Source organism: Thunnus thynnus, chromosome 1 (genome assembly GCF_963924715.1).
Source record: "Thunnus thynnus chromosome 1, fThuThy2.1, whole genome shotgun sequence".
NCBI lineage: Eukaryota > Metazoa > Chordata > Actinopteri > Scombriformes > Scombridae > Thunnus > Thunnus thynnus.
Genome location: NC_089517.1, coordinates 36,203,544 through 36,223,202, shown reverse-complemented (window position 1 = coordinate 36,223,202; position 19,659 = coordinate 36,203,544). Strand labels below are relative to the sequence as shown.

Here is a 19,659-nt window from a genome sequence, read left to right as displayed (position 1 = left end):
AGCAAATTTAATCTATAGAGGACAATAAAGAATGAATCTGAATCTGAATTGTACAGGCTGATTTCACTATGCTTAGATCTTAACTACTTTTAAGACGACAAAAAATAATTGTGTAAAGAACCTGGTATGGCTATCAATACTAGTGCCTATAAAATACCTTATTTTGGGGGAATATAAACATGTGTGGCCCATTTTAGAGAAGTTCTCCACAGTCACTCAGTGCTGCAAACACATTTTGGTCTGCATCAAAAAACAGTATTGATGTTTGCTGACCAGATCTATAAAGGACTCATTAATTCTCCACCAGAATTTTATTCCCAGCACTTTAAAGCTTCTGAAACAGTGTTTAGATATGCATCTCTGGAAATACCACTGACTACTGAGGATATAATGAAACAGTGATGAATGAAACTGAATGACAAAAACCACCATGGGGCCTCTTGTTAGGTCCCTTCATAGAACGGCCCTGATCTCAACAGTGAACTAATAACTACTAACAATGTCATTATTACTGTCACAAATGATGACCATAACTACAAAAATAAGACATAAATTGTAATAAAACAGAATTATCTTTTAATAATCGATGAAATTGATTTGTAATTTCGTGAATTTATAATACTACAGTCAACACTCATACCTACTGTATGGGCAGTCTTACCATCTGTGAACCAGATGACTTATGGGCTGTATCAGTGGCCTGAAAGAATAAATCCACGACAAACTCCAAAAAAAAGACTATCAGCCAAACTTACATGTTTCTGTCTGACCGCAGTAAAGCCTCATTGAACCACATGAGAAAACAAAGGATAGCGTAAACATACAAGCTTGAAGTTGCTGTGAGGTGATTTGTTTTTCTTGTTCTCTTGACAGTGCTTGGCTAACAGCTTCCTGTCTCCTGACTATGAGCTAAGCTGCACTAAACATATTCTGGACCTACAGTATCTCAGTTCTGTTCCTTTAAATATATTTGCATTTATTATAATACAATACAGAACTGTCATATGGTACTCACAGCCATGACCCGGCTGGGTGTGTGTATCATGGATCTGGAACTGAAGCCAAGGGTGTGAGTGTGGCTCTTTGCTGCAGGAAAACTGTAGTCTAGATAAAGAGAAGAAAGATAAAACATTAGTGTGATAAAAGAGATCGGCAACAAAAGACTGTTCTGATGCTGTAAGACTCAAATTTAAGGACAGCACTCTTCATGACAATCTGCTGTGAAACTTATCTTAGTGCCACAATATATAATGCAGTAAATTACATTTGAGCAGGAGATTTCCCTGTTAAAAGCATTTTAATGTTGTTGATGGTCTTACTACGTATATAATTATATTGAGGGTATGGGTTGACTGTAGTAAAATAATTAGAAACATTTCTTACTCTATTAATACTTGATGTTTGCTGTTCTGAAGCTAAATTACTCATTTCAGAAAGAAAGAAAAGTGCAAAATACAGATACAACACATTCTACAACAAGTAGAATGTGAGTAGAAGATAGAGTGCAGATGTCGATCTCAAGATGGCAGCGAAGATAACAAAAGACGGGGATTTATTCATCTTGTATTGTGCCTAATTTTAGTGGATCATAATATATTGGGTATGGAATTAATCTGCAGATGATCCAGTTCAATATGAGACCAAACTTTTCTATGGATGTTAGTTTTTGAGACACAACCAAGGCCAAAATGTGGCCTGCAACAGACTAGGTAAGCCTTGTTTTTAGCCTAGCTGATTGCTGGAAATGCCTTCTGCTATGTCATAGCACATATTGTAAAATGGTGAGGACTAATGAAAAGACAAAAGCTTTACAATAGGGTCATAAGGAATAGTGTCATAAAATAGGTTTTACCAAAATTGTGAATCACCGCAACCACAGAAGGTCCTTAAACATACAGTCGCAAAAGTGCACAAAAAATATTAGGCTGATGGGTCCAGTAGTGTGCTAGATTAGCTACGGACAGATACACACACACACACACACACACACACACACACACACACACACACACACACACACACACACACACACACACACACATACACACACACATACACTCACATATACATACACACACATGGACATACAGACATGACCGAGGGCATGATCTCCTCCAAGTTATGCCTGGAGGATATCATCAACAAAACATGATTCAGGAATGGTCTGTGTTGTTTGGACAGTGTTCAGCTGGTAGACAGCGCAATTCTTAGAGAATTTGGCCAAACACTGAGCATATATATTTATTCTTCGACAGTGCTTCTGTTCGGAACGCATATTAATCCTCACGAGGAAATTGGGCCACTGAAACAGAAAAAAAGAAAATTTGCAACTTTTAACTGCAATCAATTATTTGACAGCCAAGCTTAGTCTAAGGAAAGTAGACAAGTCAAGTCAGTTTTATTTATATAGCACTGACAGAAGTTATCTCAGGGCACTTTTCACATAGAGCAGGTCTAGACTGTACTCTTTAATTTACAGAGACTCAACATTCCCCAATGAGCAAGCACTTGGCTACAGCAGCAAGGAAAAACTCCCCTTTAATGGGAACAAAAGCATTGTTGTGCAGATTATACAATATATAACTTATTGGAGATTCTGTCTATCCTCCTTCAGTGGCAAAATATTTGTGGCTGTATGACTATTTGAAGAAGGATTGAGATGGGTGTGTGTGTCCTAACCACACAAAAAGTGTTCTCAGTGTTTGGTTAACATTCTAGACCATTCTTAAAAGTGTGCTGAACTGTGTCCACAGAAAGCCTAATTTTGACAGAGTAAGAGAATGAGATGTAAGAATATACATGCTAGCAGCACTGTGCAGCTGCACTTAGGTACAACAATGCTTTGAACTAAATAATAACATTAGCATGTTATTGCTAATGTTTACAATGCTAACATGCTGTTTACCATGTTCTCCATATTAGTTTAGTGAGTTATAGAATTTCTGTACCAAATTTCATGGTAATCCATTGTCAAACTGAACTAGTGGCACTAAATGAAAAATAAAGGGATCACCAAAGTCACCAGGTCATCCTCTGGGGGTCATGAATGTCTGGGAAAAAAATTATGGCAATCCATCTAATAGTTTTTTAGATATTTCAGTCTGAACCATAGTGTTTATTGTTGGAGGTGATTGAAATTGCCACCCCTAGTGTCCTGCCATTAGCATGGCTAATAAAAATAGCTGTATTTGTTATGTGTGTTATGCATAACAGTGAGAGAAATATTAGAGAGCAATATATGAAAGATTACATCATAAATAGGATAGTAAATAGGATAGTTTTCACATTAAAAGGTCTGTATAATGGGGGTTGGGCAGATAGCAGATGGATTCACTTTGCTTCACAGATAGAAATAATGCACATAGACATGAAGACAATGATTGAAGGAACTTAATATAGACTGCACAGTGTAACTACATGTATGAACACTCTATATATTGAGAGACTATACTCAGGAAAGTGAGCTCCTGTGAGTTGAACAGAGAGAGGAAGGGGAGCTTTGCCTGTAGTTAATGGCTTGGAGAAAACAACACACATCATCCAATCCAGCAGGACGGAAGGAAGGAGGGAGGAGACACTGTTGGGAGGGGAGCTGGGCTGCATGCCTGAACATAAGCATCACCAGGTCAGATGTCAGGGAAGGTATGCTCATACAAGACTACTACAATACAAAGAGGCCAAAAAGCAGAGCACACACAGCATATAACCAGTAATATATGACATGCAACCAGGATATTTCTTTACAGCTACATAACCACAGAGACTCCTAAAGCCATTACGTATATAGCCTCTTATTAGCTGTACTAATCCAGACTTTCAGATCACAATCTGCAATCTATTAGCTTCAATGCTGCAATATAACGCTCTGCTGTTTTCAAACCGTATGTCCATCTCATTCAACAGTGGGATTGATACATGGTTTAAAGTCAGTCAATACTGTTTCTGTTGTTATGTTTCTATTATTATTATTTTCATTATCAATTAATCTGCCAATTATTTTGAAGATTAATTGACAGGCTATATGGCGATTTTGGTGTAGCAGCCAAATTGCAGGATAATTCCCGTTTACTTCAACCTGCTGTATTTCCCATAAATGTGGCCATCGTCTCTCTATGGGTCACGCTAACTTTGCACAATGATTTTTACATGAATAATTTAAATGAATAATTAAATGGATAATGCTTGTCTATGAGACAGACCAAAGGTAAACACAGAAACTAGCTGGCTGTAGCAGCCATTGTGGCTAACTGCTTAGCGATCTACATTGAATAGTGGCTCAATAGTCCATTGCTGCTTGAATAACAGCTGTAGAAGAGAAGTCAGCTACTGGATGACTCCCAAGAGTTTAAAATTAGTAAGTTAATTAATTAGTTAGTTTAAAATCTTCTTTCTGCGCTGCTAATGATCGGCTGAAGTTGGAGATAATACTTTGTATACACCTGATCAGCAAATCAGTTGATCATCAGCAGTTTAAATGAGTTCACTTTGGGTCAATTTTGAACAGAGTCAGCAGCTATGGTGCAATATTTTGTTCTTGACTGCAAGTCTTCCTAATTTGCTACAGTATAGCTCTGATCTACACCACACCAATGGCTCACTTTAGGCTCATGGTACTTGGTCACCGTAAAATAACCTATTGTTAAACTATTCAGGAGACTCCCATTTCTATGTTGAGGAACATCAAGGGAATTCATAACAGTTCATTAAACTTTCAAACGTGAATTTACAGAGGGGAACGACACTGTAAATGAACCCATGGTTCTGTCCACTTTGGTACCCTTCAGCATTAGGTTGCAGAAACAGAGTAAACTGCACCCTTCCTCCTGCCTGCATTGGTTTCTTTTGGTTTATCTTCAGCATTGGCTAACCTAACTGTTTAATCATCAGTATTAGTAGTTAGAACAGCAAACACCCTGGGAAGTCTGCTATAGTAACACTACAGTCCATCAGCTATAAAAGCCAAAAGAGATGATAAGGGCTGCTGTTGGTAGCAAACAGTGGTAGCATCGGTAGCAGAGCTCCATATTTTGTCTTATTCAGTTACCCACACTATTCAGTGGTGGTGTGTGTTCTCAGAAGATAAACCAATGCCAATAGACAGCAGTTGATTAATTACAGTGTATGTTTATGAACTAGCTATCTATCTATGTCTTGGTGATGATCCAGGACTGTGGGAGTATCTCCAGTGGTGGATCTGTTGCAGCCCTCCTTTCTTGATCCCATGACCTTGCAAATATCCAGACTTTTATGTCAGAGTGTGTGGTATAGTTTCAACTCTACCCGAGATATGTCTTTAGCTCTTTATGCTAATCACATGTCCACACGTCTCATGTTGTATGTAGAGAGACAAACAACTAAGACATACAGACAAGTGGATAGAAATAGGTTCATACAAAGTTGCTGCTAAGCAAAATCACACTCACATTCCATGAGATATTCAGAGTATGGGAATGTTGCTATCTAAAGTTTGAGTATGTTTTTAATCAGCTCCACTCTCAAAGGATTATGACTATAATTAAGCCCACCTTCCAAGATGAGACTGTCTTAGTGCCATGAGCCACTAATGGATCATATTATCCAACCAAGTCTTTCTCAACACCATGTTTTTTCAATACTTTCCATCTCTGTCACAAATCCATCTTCTACTGAATCTCCACCCCTATCCCAAAATATCCAATAACACCCAGTCCTCCCACACCTTGGTCTCCGACAGTAGTCTAAACTCTACACCCAGTACCCATAGTCTTATAACACTCTGCTATGTTTATTAAGCCCTACAATACAAAACTGTGGGACAAAACAAACACTACAGTGATAAAAATACACCAGGGAGCACATGAAAGTGCTAAGGAACCTTCAGGGCAACTTTCTGTGTATTAGATCATGACGTATCTTGTGTGCAAAACAAACATTCTGACTTCATTGTTGAACAGGAAAATGGTTAGGGGGTTGCCAAAACCATTAGGAATCTGGAATTAGGAATTTGATGGCAATCTGGCCAAACTTGTTGAGCATTCTTGGTCTGAACAGACAGATTGACCTACTATAGCTGGGCAGACTTAATGATGTTTTTAATAATCCTTTACATTGTATTAACTCTTAATTTTCCTTTCTGCGGCCAGAACCTGCAACTGTGGTGCTCACACTCAACATGGGCACGGAACCCCCGCTCAGATTTATCCAGTAACAATTCCGATTAAGTTTATTCAAACAAGACTGCGTCTTCACCAATGCTGACATAAAGAGAGAAAGGCAGCATTACTTTAAATTGCATCTTATGAAAACAGTCGTGGGAAACTGCCCAAACTGCAGATAGCCAACCCAAATTTCTGACCTGCCAGAAATCCAAGCAATTGCACAAAAGCCAGACTGTTGATCATTCAGACAATTAATCAGGTGTTGTGACCTCAAACTGAATGTCAAATGACAATTCCTCCCGATTCTAAAATGACTTCTTAAATTCTAAAATCAGGCTCAATCTGTACATTGTCAACCCTGCTTAACATACCAGCAAATATTGGCATCCTAAGGCCCCAACACTAGTTTGAATGGCAGAAGTTCTGATGGAGTATACTGGCAGCTTTATATACCTTGCTCATGCTCTATTCTTCTTATCTTGCTTAACTATAAGTCTGACTCTGTTTCTTCCACAACAGTTGTGGATAAAATGGTGTAAATGTTTTCATAGCCTTAACACCTTTGCCGTATTTCCTCGTGGGGTGGAATAAAAACTCAGCTGAGAGGTTTTCACTATCACTTGGATATGATTACACTACATGGTTAAACAACAAGCCTCAAGCTTCTAGCAGTATATCTAGTGTATTTTATTTTCATAAAGGTTTCATAAAACCTACAATTCTGAAAGGCTGGAAGTGCATGAACAAGTGCATACAATTTGCTGCAATGTTTGAAAAGAAGAAAAAAAACTTAACATAACCAATGTATTAGGTACAGTATGAGACATCTAGCTGTGAAGTTTTATAGCTCGGTGACAAATATCAGACATGCAGTAGAGCAGGCCTAACCTCACTGGCCACGTACAGTCCTGTCTAAAATAGACTGTGATAACATGCAGTGAAGAGGAGATTGGAAAGGAATGTTCCACACACAAGGTGGTCAGTCAGTTTAAGGGGGTGTTGAACCAGACATCACCTACATTACATTTTTCTTTCAACAGGCTTAAAGTCTGGAGTCAAAACCTCCATTCATCCACAGCTGGCATGATAATGTTTGTTACACATCTCCTGTGACTCCACACTTTTCCGTCCAGGTTTGTGCTATTTTGCTCATCTCCCCCTCTCCATCTGTTTCCCTTGCTTGCATTTACACTATGGCTGGATTGCATCCAGAATATGTTGATTTCAGATCACAATGTGTGAACTTTATCAGTTTTTTGCCAAACTTCTGTGGCTCATTCAACTTCAAATGGAACATAAAACAATTTCATAACTTAGGTCCATCTTTCAAACCATACGCTGCTGTGTGTTACCTCCACTTCCTCCTTGTGACAAATGACCTTCCATTCCATAGCCGTTGTTGTTTCATGGGTTGTTTGTTTTGCGCACTTCCGTATTTCGGGTCAGATTTATGCTTGAATTGTGTTTTCCCTCACATTGAAAATCAAGTTTGTATTCATTTCTTTTTAAAAAGAATTTTGGAGCAATTACATACAGCACTTTCAATCTAGTGACAGCAGAGATATGACAGGAAATGAGTGGAGATAGATAGGTGACAACATGATAACATGGGTCTTAACCAGTGGGCTGCCAGTGGGCCAAGTTTGCATTCATTTCTATAAAAACTACGTTATGGTTGTGAGGTAATGCAATGCAGACTTTTCACTTAAGTTTACCATTATAGTGATTTACCAAACAATGACATGGCAACATTGACAAAAATGAACGCACACTAGATGCTCAGTTTCAAGAGTTTGCTAATTGACCTTCATACTGTACAGAAATAAATGGAAACCAATGGCTGCATAGAGCAGTAGGACAAATCCAAACCTTAATAAATCCAGAAATTGACACTTGTACTGCATGATTTCTTAAATAGTCAGCAAAAATGTAAATTATACATGTTTATTAGTTAAGGAGCTTAAATTTGCAAATACACAGGTATGATCTTTTAATCCCAAAAAACGTATTTTACGCTCAATTTAAATTTCTCTGTTATTTGACAAAAACAGAAGATTCAGTCTGATGAAAAAGGATGTGTGTTGGCTTGGAGATATGCAGTCAGTAATTCTACTGATAAAAGATCTTACACAAGCTAACACTCAGCTTCTTTCAAACCACATCCTGATTCCCTCATAGGTCACACAGAAGTCCTAGTCCTGCTCTCCTAGTAGTAAGGAGGAGGGGCTTCTCCTTCCTCTCCCGTACTTTCCCTTTGGAAAGACTGATTCAGGGTCATTAACTGGCCTGGGATGAGACAGATATGGAACTCCCCAGTCTGACTGGCTACTACTGTAAACCTGCACGTCAAGACAAAACCATGAAGTGGTCTTGGATATGTGTGCTTAATTGTCACTTTTGGATCCTACTTCTTAATTGATGGAAAAGCAGTTCTTGTTCAACACATGAACATTTATAACTCATAACCATCCCAGCTGGAGCCTGTGATATCATCAATTTTATGAAAGTTTCCATAGTGAGAGAAAAAACAGGAAATGAACAGGAAGTAACACCCTTGCAGTTTTCCATAATGCACAAATAGGAATATGTGTGGTGAACAATACACAAAGATAAACAACTTTTCTGTTTGCATTTACATATATTTTTATATTAAACTTTTATATGTTTTGTACTTAAATGTGTCTGTCATCTACCATCAAAAGTAATGAAATGGTTTTATAGAGCTAACATGAAATGACTTCATGGTCTGGCCACTATAGTCCTCTGACATCAATCCTCTGAGCAGTTTTGGGATGAACTGGATTACAATAACAGTCACCCACCCATCTGCATTCTTTAACACAGGGATGCTAAAGCTCCTTTACTGCATCACTGGCATGATGTGAGGCATCTATTATCACTGCTATAACTGGCCCAACTCATTATTGAAGTTATCAGTTTCTATTCATCTGCTTAGTGATTCAAATTACTGTAAGAGCAGAAAAAAGTCATGATGAAGTGGAACCGGGTTTCAAAATTCCACATACAGTAGTCAGTTTCCTGCATGTCATCTGTGTATCACATTTCCTATCTTGGTTGCGTAATTACTTGGGTTCACATCTGTTGTTGTTTTGTGTTGAGATTTTGATGGGACTATGCCTGGTGTAACCTTAAGTGTATTTGTTCTGATCTGTTTGGTACGAGATTTAGGTTCGGTGTGCAACTTTCTCTGGTTCAGTGTGCCCTATAGGCTTGGGCAATTGGACAAATATATTTGCCGGTTGTTTTGTTTCAGGGGGTAATTTTTTGTGATTTTTAACTTACTTTAGTGTTATACAAGTAGTGTAGCTCCTTTAAGGGATAGCTCAGTGTGTAGGTTGTGTGCGTAGAAAGTGTGCAGCTGAGAGAGAAAGAGAGAGCGTGTGTGACGGTAAGGCTGGCGACCGGAGCAAAGAGTATGAAGTTAGCGGTAAAGCTGTGAACAGTGCAGTGTGTCTGTGAATAAATGCTACAACTCCTCAAGATCCAAGCCAAGCTACCGCGCCTTGCTTGCCACCTGCTGAAAAGTGAAGGGAGTTAGCCCCGAAGTTATCAACAGTGAGTTAGCCTAACCCGACCAGGCTCACTTAAGGTGGACTAACCTTTAAGGTGGACCAGCTATTCTTACTTTAGCGATAATCTCAGCCACTCCTAAACAGAGAACAGAGAGATGTCTAGCTTCTGAGTCTCTCCCAAGTTTTTGCAGCAGAAGCTAAGATATCCAGAAATTTCCTGGTATGGGTCAAAAACTGGAGCCTACCTTTCCCATGTTGCAACTGGATATAATATTACATTATATCCTCACTGCGTCCTAACTGCCCACTTCTTTCAAACTCCACAACTTCAGGGTGTAACACAAGCTTTCAGTTAAAAATGTTAATCCCAAGTCCGAGCAGAGACAACCCTGACGACATCATCAGGGTTAGTTGTTCAAACTTTGGAAAGCTTAGGCCAAATATAACACATCACAGCTGTTTTCACAGACCAAGTAATAGCTACTCCTCATGATGAGTAAACTTAACTTCATGTATAAGATCGGTGGACTGCCCCTTTAAAGTTCATGATATAAATGTTGCTCATCTTAATGAACGTTTTTCCAGGTTTACTTTATATCTATATGAAGATAGATAGATAGATAGATAGATAGATTCTTTATTGCCATTCAAGAAAATTTGTTGCCACAGTCTGTACAGAGCTTCACATTAATACATAGATACATGAATACAGTATACATCCACAGCATATCTACAACATATCTGCCATAGTGATGCAGTCACACCAGTTAGTCTGTGGTCTGTAGAAAGCCCCATAAATCAACTACAGAACTGACAGACCTTTCATTTTCCACTACACTCCACAACCCAGTGTGGACATAATTATTATTTATGCAGTTTTATGCACAGTTAACACTGCCTTTTCATTTCTAATCAGTATTCTATATAATCTTTTTTACTGTTGACCCTTTCCATGTAATAGCATAACATTTAACAGTCTCACAGCAGGAGTTGCTCCTTGAACCTGTAAAGTTTATCAACTGGAAAACCACATGTATCTATCTAACAGTATCACAGCAGCTTGTGCACACACATACACATCACTGACACACAAAACAGACCTCTGCTTGACCTCTGTGGCCAGTCTTCATTAGATTGGAACAGAATATATATCGGTATATTATCATATGTAATTCAATAGCCTACATGTTATATCCTATAACAACCAATGACTTTTTAAAAAGGAGGTCTGAGGATGTTTCAGCCCTCTGAAGCAAACTTGTGATTTTAGGTTATAGACTAAATAGAATGACAATTTCATTTTATTTAAAGGAATTACAATTCTTACTTTAAGTGTTTTTGAGGCTAAATTAACGGGCATAATAATCAAAAATACGGTCAAATTAATTGTAATAATGACCAGCACCTGCTAATGGTTTGAACAAAGTCTTTTCAACGACCTGACAGAGAGAGTAAATGCGTTAGTGCTCCGCAGCGCCACCTGGAGCCCGCAGAGACAAGTGGTGTGATGCGGCTCACCTGTTGCGTCCAGCAGCGAGTCGTCCAGTCTGGGTAAGGAGGAGGACTTCTTCTCGGCCAGCCGCATCCGGACCTGCTCCCGGACCCTCCTGGCCTTAGCCATCGGGTCCGGAGACGGGCCGTCCGAGGGAAGCACATAAGCGGTGCAGGAGGAGGTAGGCGGCAGAGCGGACAGAAAGCAGCCTTCCACCGCGACACTCATACTGACCGCGGAGAATCACAACTTCACCAGGCACAGAGAAAACTGTCCGACTGCAGGCGCGGCTCGTCCGGTGACTGAGGGTCCGCTACGAAATGGAGACCAGTCCGCAGCCAGTCCGCCCGTAGGCGGGTCCTGGAGCGTGGAGGGGGGGGCAATCAAAATCCACCTGCTGACTGTCAGGACGAAATAACACGGAGCAGGACTGGGAAACAGAAATCACCTCATAAAGCATGTAAGATATTTTACTTTGACAACTGTGAAAATAGTTGTCAAAGTAAAATAAAAACTAAAACTGTAAGTTATAAATAATTTCTATCTCACACTATAGGATTTGCCTGCTGATGCATACAATGTATTGTAAAAAGTGTGGATGGGCAGTTAAACTTTTGAAGCATTTCGATCGCTGGTTAATATTACTAATACTGAGTACGGATAGTAAGATTTTAAACCATAATAATGACATAATAATGACAATTCCCTTTAAAAGACACAAATCACATGACACAAATTGGCAATAACTTTGTTACATAATGAATATACCAGTAACGTCCTAATAAATAAAACAAAAACTCCATCTGCTGATGAACACTACAAATTATGTGGTTGAAAAGTTCTGAAAAAACTATTTGGGAAAAAACATTTTCTTACCAATAGATATAAAATAATACAAACCTTTACATTTAAATAAAGATTCTTACAGTATGTTTTGCAGGACAACTTAAATGTATCCCTTCTTAATTACAATATTTACACAAAAATGGATTGAAATTAGGAAGCCTTTGGCGTTGCCTCCTGGTATGCTGTCTTTATCAGTAGTTTTTTCAGTTTGATGCCAAAAGAGCAGTGATTAGTATAAAAGCAGTTATAACTATGGCAACAGTATTCCCTAATGAATAAGTATAATAAGTATGCCCATGTTTCAATTCCTTGTCCCAGTGTAAGGCTATCAATATGTGGGTGTCTCAGTGGAACCATGATCTCTGAATTTTTATCATATTGATAGTTTGCAATTTGCTTGTCTACACAGGCCATGTATAGAAGGTCTGAGGGTGTGTGCCATAAGAAAAACTTACATTTAAAGCTGTATAAAGTTATGGGTATAGACACTTTATGCTGGATGAGTCATGAAATAGTTTTAAAATAGTGATTTGATCGTCATCTGAATGCAGCAGCACAGGAATTACTGTTCACCTGGCCAACAGGTAGCTTTTATGCCACATATTGTGACCCCCTAACTGAAAAATGATGCCTCCTTGCTTTGATGTTTTCTCATGAACAGTAATCTTTATTTTAAAACCCTGAAACACTTCTATGGATGCATGTCATTTTAACACGTAAATAGCGTTTTAACAAGACCACAGCTAAGCTAGCAGCTCTGTGAGAATTGAAAGAATTTCATGGTGGCTGTGTTAACCTGTAAGAGATGTGGGCGCCTTACAAGTGGAAACTTTGGCCTGATGGCAGAATTAGAAGAACAGTTAGGGGTCACAACAACAAACATTGGGATTTTATGGCAGTCTACTTGTAGATGCGGCTAGTGTGGAAATATCTTGCACTGGACCAAAATAATTTGCCCATTCTGATGTAAGACACTCATGACTGAAAGTTGCTCAATAAGAGTAAACCCCGGTGTCATCTTTGAGGTCTGTATGTTATGCAAGATCTTGAAAATAATCATTCTTACCACGCTGCATACTAAATGTGAAAAGTAAAACTGAAATTATGACTGGAGCCAGCAGGAGGGACGGGGAGCGTGGGTGGAGTCAGGGTCAGATGGTTAAGTTTAGTTAGCACACTCAGCTGAAATGACATTCGAGATAAACAACTGGGATGTGATGTCACCCCAAAGCCCTCCCAAAGTTCACTGAGGTGAATCACAAGGTGAGTGCAAGCTCATTAGAAGAGAGACACATGTTTCTAAACATAGAATCAGACAAATAGTGAAGTTCTTCCCTTTGGCTTCAAGTTCACCTTATTGTTCTTTTACCAACATTTCAAATGAGAATACAAGACAGGATTGCAAAATAAGCAATGTTCATCCTGTTGATGGGGTGGTTGTTTAAAAGCCCAGGAATGTGGAAATAACCTCATACTCCAAAGCTAACATGAGAAGTCCTTGGGGGAGGTCTGGGAAGCTAAGCAGTTGAGCAGTAATATGTCAGAAACAGAGAGGCTCAGGGAGGGATTCTTGCAGCCTGTCTCAGAAACAATCCTGCCAGACCAGAGGCTTTCACACAAACTTCCCGAGAAACCACTGACTCTTACTTTGGGTGTGGATGTCAGGAGTGTGTGGTGTGTAACTGGCGTTTTTAGCAACAGCATACACACATTCTTACTAACACACAAAGGTCATGACCTCTTATTGTTGCTATGTGAACCCAGGAATGCATGCTAAAAGGTCTGGGGTCTTTAAAGTAAAAGTAAAACTGAAATGATTTTGATATTGTGTAGTTAACATTAAGCTAAATAGAAATGTCAAGTAAATTCAATACAGCTGAATTTTCAGTAATGAGTACTTATAGGGCTAATTACGGGTTATTCAGGGAGTATTTTAATCATCAGTATCTCACAAATTACAACTTCACTATATGGTTGTGCTCTTGTGTTGCTGACTTTTTGGGTGTCCAAGAATGTTTCTGAGTAAATAATTTTGACACATAAACTAAATGCAGTGTTTTGTATCTTTTAATTTTGCTCTATGTCTTCTTGTATGGAAGTCTGTGGCTGCCAATATAGAATTGTTTTATAGAATCGTTTTGTATAACAAAATTATTTTTTTAATGTAAAAATGTATATATATAAATTGAAAAATAAGTGTACTCCCAAGCATAAAGCTGTATTCAGACCAAATCAGGCGCTGCGGTGTTCAGCCGCAGGGTCAAGCAGAGGTGTGTGGGGGGTGTGGGCGTGTTTATTTGTGCTGTACAATGTAACCGCTGTGAAACAATCAGAAAATAACATTTTATTGATCTGATTCACTAGCTTTCTTGCTAGCAGTGCTCCCTCTCTTCATGCACTCTCTAGCTCGCTTGACCATAGTTGCTCTCTCTCTCTCTCTCTCTCTCTCTCTCTCTCTCTCTCTCTCTCTCTCTCTCTCTCTCTCTCACTGGTGCTCTCAGCTCTCTCTCGCTCTCTCTCATCTTTTTTAAAATGAGTCGGAAAGCCGACAGCAAAGTCTAGCTTTTAACGTTATCAAACGAAGAGAAACGTCCTCCCCTCACTTAGTAACGTCTGCCCTCATGGCAGAGTTTCCAGCTCTGATCAGTCTGATCTCCAGCTGTGATTGGCCACAGCAGCCTTCAGCCGCAGTGACGTCAGGTTGCATTTCTCCAAAAGTTGACTCTGGCTCAACTTTCCGGCCGCAGTCGGGTGCGGCACCGCAGCTGCCAAAACAGCCACAACCGAAGCACTCTACCCCCATTCAAATGAATAAGAAACTGGCGTTTTCGCCGCACGGCCTGATTTGGTCTGAATACAGCCTAACACTGCCAAATTATATGTGAAACCCTAACCCTAACCCTTTCCATTTTCAAATTTGGGGACAATGTACAACCTAAACTTTTGCATTTGCATTTGAACTATGTCGTCGCAATGATAATTCATTTATTTCAAATCTAATGAAAATGAAATGGAAACAACTTTTTCATGGTAAATTTCATAATGGTGAACTTCACAATGGTTGGCTTCGAAAGATTTCACAAAATAGGCCTGAAAGAATCCTGCCATTATGATCCAGATTCAAATTCAGACAACTTTATTTATCCCAGAAGGGCAATTCAGTTTCACAGCCTACCTAGTTCACATAAATAAAATAAAATTCTTGTTGGTCTTGACAAGCTGCAGCATTTATTAACTGACACACACAGTACACAGTACTGTACATTTACTGCCAGATTGACAACTTACTGTTAACCTGCTTCGCTCGCATCCACCATCACTTTCCTGCCACTGGCTCTCTCATGTAACCTCTCACACACTACGCACAAACATTACACACTGCCCTATTCCTTAAAAGGAGCTACGCTACCAAGAGATTCTGAGGCAACGACACAGAGGTTAACTCGGAATTTGGAACAGCGCTGCACAGAGGCTCACAAATGCTATTGATTTCCAAATTAATGGATATTTTGCTTTATTATTGGCATCTTTTTTTTTGTACATTTATAGGGGAAACACTGAGTCCATTGAACCAGCATATGAAAGAAAATGTTAAAAGACTTTCAATAAAAGATTGAAAGAAGTTTCATAAAATATTATCAGAGACACTAAAAGAGTTCAACTTTCGCATCAGGTGGATTCTCTGTTGTCCTCTCTTGGTAATCAGCTCCGTGTTTGCATCAAACTTGAGTTGCGAGTCAAACACTGTTCCAAGATACTTGTATGCATTTACAATTTGGACGTCCTCACCATGTATTATGCTAGTTTTTGGTTTACTGCTGTTTTTCCTGAATCCAATGATTAATTCCTTAGTTTTTGTCACATTAAGGTCAAGGAAGTTATCATCACACCATTTGACAAAGACAGGTAAGGTACAGCCATGATCTAATTCTGAGCCCTGAAGGAGAGACAACAGGTCAGAGTCACCAGAAAACCATGTTTAAAATGCTCAATTTCATTTCATGCAAAAGCTTAGTTTTCAATTTCATTTTCAAGTCTAGGTTGCACATTGTCTGCCAATTTGAAAATGAGAAGTCCATGTTCACTATCATCATCACTAGTATTTTTAAACATAAAAATAATTATTTGATTAGAAAATTGTCATGTTAATTTCCTCATCATCATCATCATACTCATACATATAAAAAATGAAGTTTCAAACTGATTAATCGATTTCATTTTAAAGTTGGCAGTCACAGACTTCCATATACTTCTGCAACAACAGCATTCTCCATTCAACGGATCAGGAAGGAGAAATTAAAGGGGTTCAGATTTTCTCACAAAGGGTGACATGAGTTATTCACTGGCAGTGATATCGATACATGGATATTAGCTGGTGTCAGGAGTCCTTTTAAAACAGAGGTTTCCCTGCCAGTAAGTGGCTTGTCAGACTAAAGTGAGCAGCAATATATCATAATAATATTGAAGTTGCTCATATATAAGAACTTGATATGACTCACTAAAAAATAAAATCCAGTGTTTATTTTCTGAGAGGTATTTTTGAAACCGAATCCTGCTTGTTTTAAAGTGTTGTATTCACTGCTGAAGGAGCAGATCTGGTTTTCATTTGGAAAAGAGAGTTATTGTGTTGGAATTCAGAGACTCCAGGACTATCACTGTCAGCTATAAATCACACAGACGGGCAGTGAGAAATTAGCATGTATGTGTCGAGATAAACTAGCAGCAGAGAGGGGGAGGGACAGTGAAATGTGGCTACACAGGCCCACTGAAAGACAAACAATACAACTTACACCAAACAAGAATATATTACTAACAACGAAACTGAATACATCAGTAAATTGTACTGTTGGGTAATAGTTAAAAATGTTACTTTCATTTTTTTGTTTCATTTTCATTTTTTTTCATCCTATTCCTACTCTCTGCCTGTTAAAACATTAACATTCTGCTGGTTCTGTAAATACAACTATCAAGATGTCGATTTGAATCATAGTAGAGTCCTTGTCCTACCCTGCTTGTAAAGAAGTCAATATTACGTAGTTGAATGATCAGTGCGTCCACCAAACAATGGTTGTTAGGGCGTGTAGCTTCAAAGGCATTCCTATCACCAGATGCAGTGTAGAAACTCATCTGGATCCCATTGACCATGGGTATAAAGAGTCAAGGTAGGTCATGAGGCAGAATGCTTTGTGTCTGTCTTAGGTGCTTCAATGCTCCATGTGTAAACCTGGACAGACAACTACATTTCATCTAGTGGGAAAAGTCTGTGTTCTAAATCTGTGTTTTTACATAATAGTTAGTATTTCATCTTGTATTTTTAATTTAACTTTATACTATTTTATTGTGATAATCCTTGTTTTATTGTAAATGTTATGATTCTTTGCTTTTATGTTAAGCACTTTTGGTTGCATTTTATACATGAGTTGTGCTATAGAATGTGTATTATTATTATTATTGTTAAGTAGTCTGTGCCAGAGGCCTTAAATGCAAACATACTGTATCTTTCATTGGTTTCATTGGTTTCATTGTATGGTGGCATGCTCTATGTAGTTAATTTTGGAGGGTTATTTTATTTGCTTTCAAGTAAAATGTTACAAATCTTAAAATGGGCTTTGGACTCAGTTCTCCTGGCAGTGTCTCTGAAAGCATTTTGCCAACAGATTTCATTCACTGTGAAATACAATACCCACCTTTGTCATGTTTCACATCCTGATCTGCTCTTTTAGACCTTGAAAACTTAAACTACTCTTTAGGCTTTTCTCTATTACATGAAATATTAATGACCAAGTAAGCAACAATTAAAAAGAAAACCTCTCAAAAACACTTGAAAACTACTGAAAAATACAAGTACAGAAGTCTCCCATGTAAAATAATCAAAACTGTTCAAACTGTAGTACAAAACTGCATGATCCTGTAAGAGCCATCACTCCTCTTACTGGTTTTCTTTAGTACCGCTTTGAAATGGGTTTGCGCTAAAACTTCCCAAGTAGGTGAAATAAATCCTCTGAACCTTTATGGCAGTAGTTCTCGACCTGTGAGGTTCCTAAAGGTCAAATAGAAAAAAGGTAAATGAAATCTGTCGCACAAAATGAAATTTATTTTTTGACTTTTCTCTAATTATTGCTTTGTTTTTTGTAACACACAGAATAACTGTCTATTTGTGAGCTAAGGAACATGGTTTTGGGACTAATGGGAGGGACCGTATGAGGTTCATGTCCATCTTATTTTAACTGCACACACAGCTTTAACACCCAGGAATTCATATATATATATATATATATCCAAATCATATACAAGTAGTTGCCATCAAGGAGGGAAAACATGTACAGCTGTGTTGGAGTGTTCAAAAAAACACAGCGTTTTCTGAAAGTAATAACAGCTGACTGTGTTGGCAGCCATGTTGATCTGATGTCACATAGGGAGAACAAGCCAAGGTGAGTTCCTTGGAATTCTGATTTAGAGGAACCATTTCATTTTATCTTTCCTGATAAAGAGAGTGAGTTACCCTTCAGCACTGATGTCTGGCAGTGGTGGCAGGGTTTCATGTACGGTAACTGATTACATCTGTAGAGATGGAAAGAAAAACTGACCTTTTATTCTCTCTAAATCCGTGTTTCTTATTGTTCAGTTAGGAACCTCATGTGGGTTTACTTGATATGTATTATTTTCTTTTGTATTTGTGTGAGATTTTTTAAAATAAGTAGTACCTGATCTAAATCTATGTAATCATTTTTTCTGTAAACAGTATACAGTAGTATACTGTAATAAAATACCCTCCTCAAATGAACATGATGACTTTACAGCTCTCTGACCGGGGTGCTACTGAACTATGGAACCTAAAAGGTCAGGGAGAAGAAAATACAATATGTACAGATGCTTCCATATAGGGCACAAGAGCTCACTGGATGGTTTGATGAGGATGAAAATGATGTGAATCAGATGCTATGGCCTTCACAGTCACATGACCTCAAACCAGTTGAACACTTACAGTATGGGAGACTTTGGAACAACAGTGCTCTCCACCAGCAACATCAAAACACTAAATGAGCCGTTCATCCCTCCTGTGGAGTTACACAAACTTGAGAGGCTATGAGAAGGGGCAGTGAAGCTTTGCTGGAGGCTTGTTATGTTCTTCCCCCTCATTTCTCACCCAGGATGACCTGCTGTATGAATGCTGTGGTGGTGCTGATTGCTTTGAACATTGCGCTCCCTGGTGGCAAAGTTCAGAATTGCTTGATTGAATTTCGTGTGAATATTTCTCACCAGTGATCACATTGATATTGGAACTTTATTTGGCAACAGAATGACTCTGCAGCACCTTCATTACGTGGAAAAGCTTGTATTGTTCTACTTATTATTATAATGAAGACTTTTAATCAATTTTCACTTTTCAATCACATTTTGCCCATTGATTGATTAAGCAAAATCATTTTGATCTCAGCTACAATGTCCCCATGATCTGATCTGATGACATCATCTATGAGGTAAAATAACAGGATTTGAGCCTGTTGTTCCTGGTTCTGGGAGCTCACTGATGATGTCACCAGTTTGGAAGTAGCAGTTTCCATGACCTCTCTAATGATGTCATTGTTCAGGTATTATTGGCCCCACTTTCCAAATTAGGGTTCCCAAATAAAAAAACAAGACCAGATGA

General features: G+C 38.6%; 1 protein-coding gene across 1 annotated transcript in view; it reads right to left on the bottom strand.

The window, feature by feature from the left end:
- The window catches only part of LOC137187652 (plakophilin-3-like), a 40,790-nt gene extending 29,298 nt beyond the window's left edge, over positions 1-11,492 (bottom strand). The window contains exons 1-2 of the mRNA XM_067596719.1: positions 11,189-11,492; positions 1,016-1,104 (exon numbers count right to left, since the gene is read on the bottom strand). Of these exons, the coding sequence (XP_067452820.1) occupies positions 1,016-1,104; positions 11,189-11,390 (291 nt within the window). The 5' untranslated portion in view covers positions 11,391-11,492. The remainder of the gene's footprint in view (positions 1-1,015; positions 1,105-11,188) is intronic.
- Between the last annotated feature and the right edge of the window lie 8,167 nt (positions 11,493-19,659).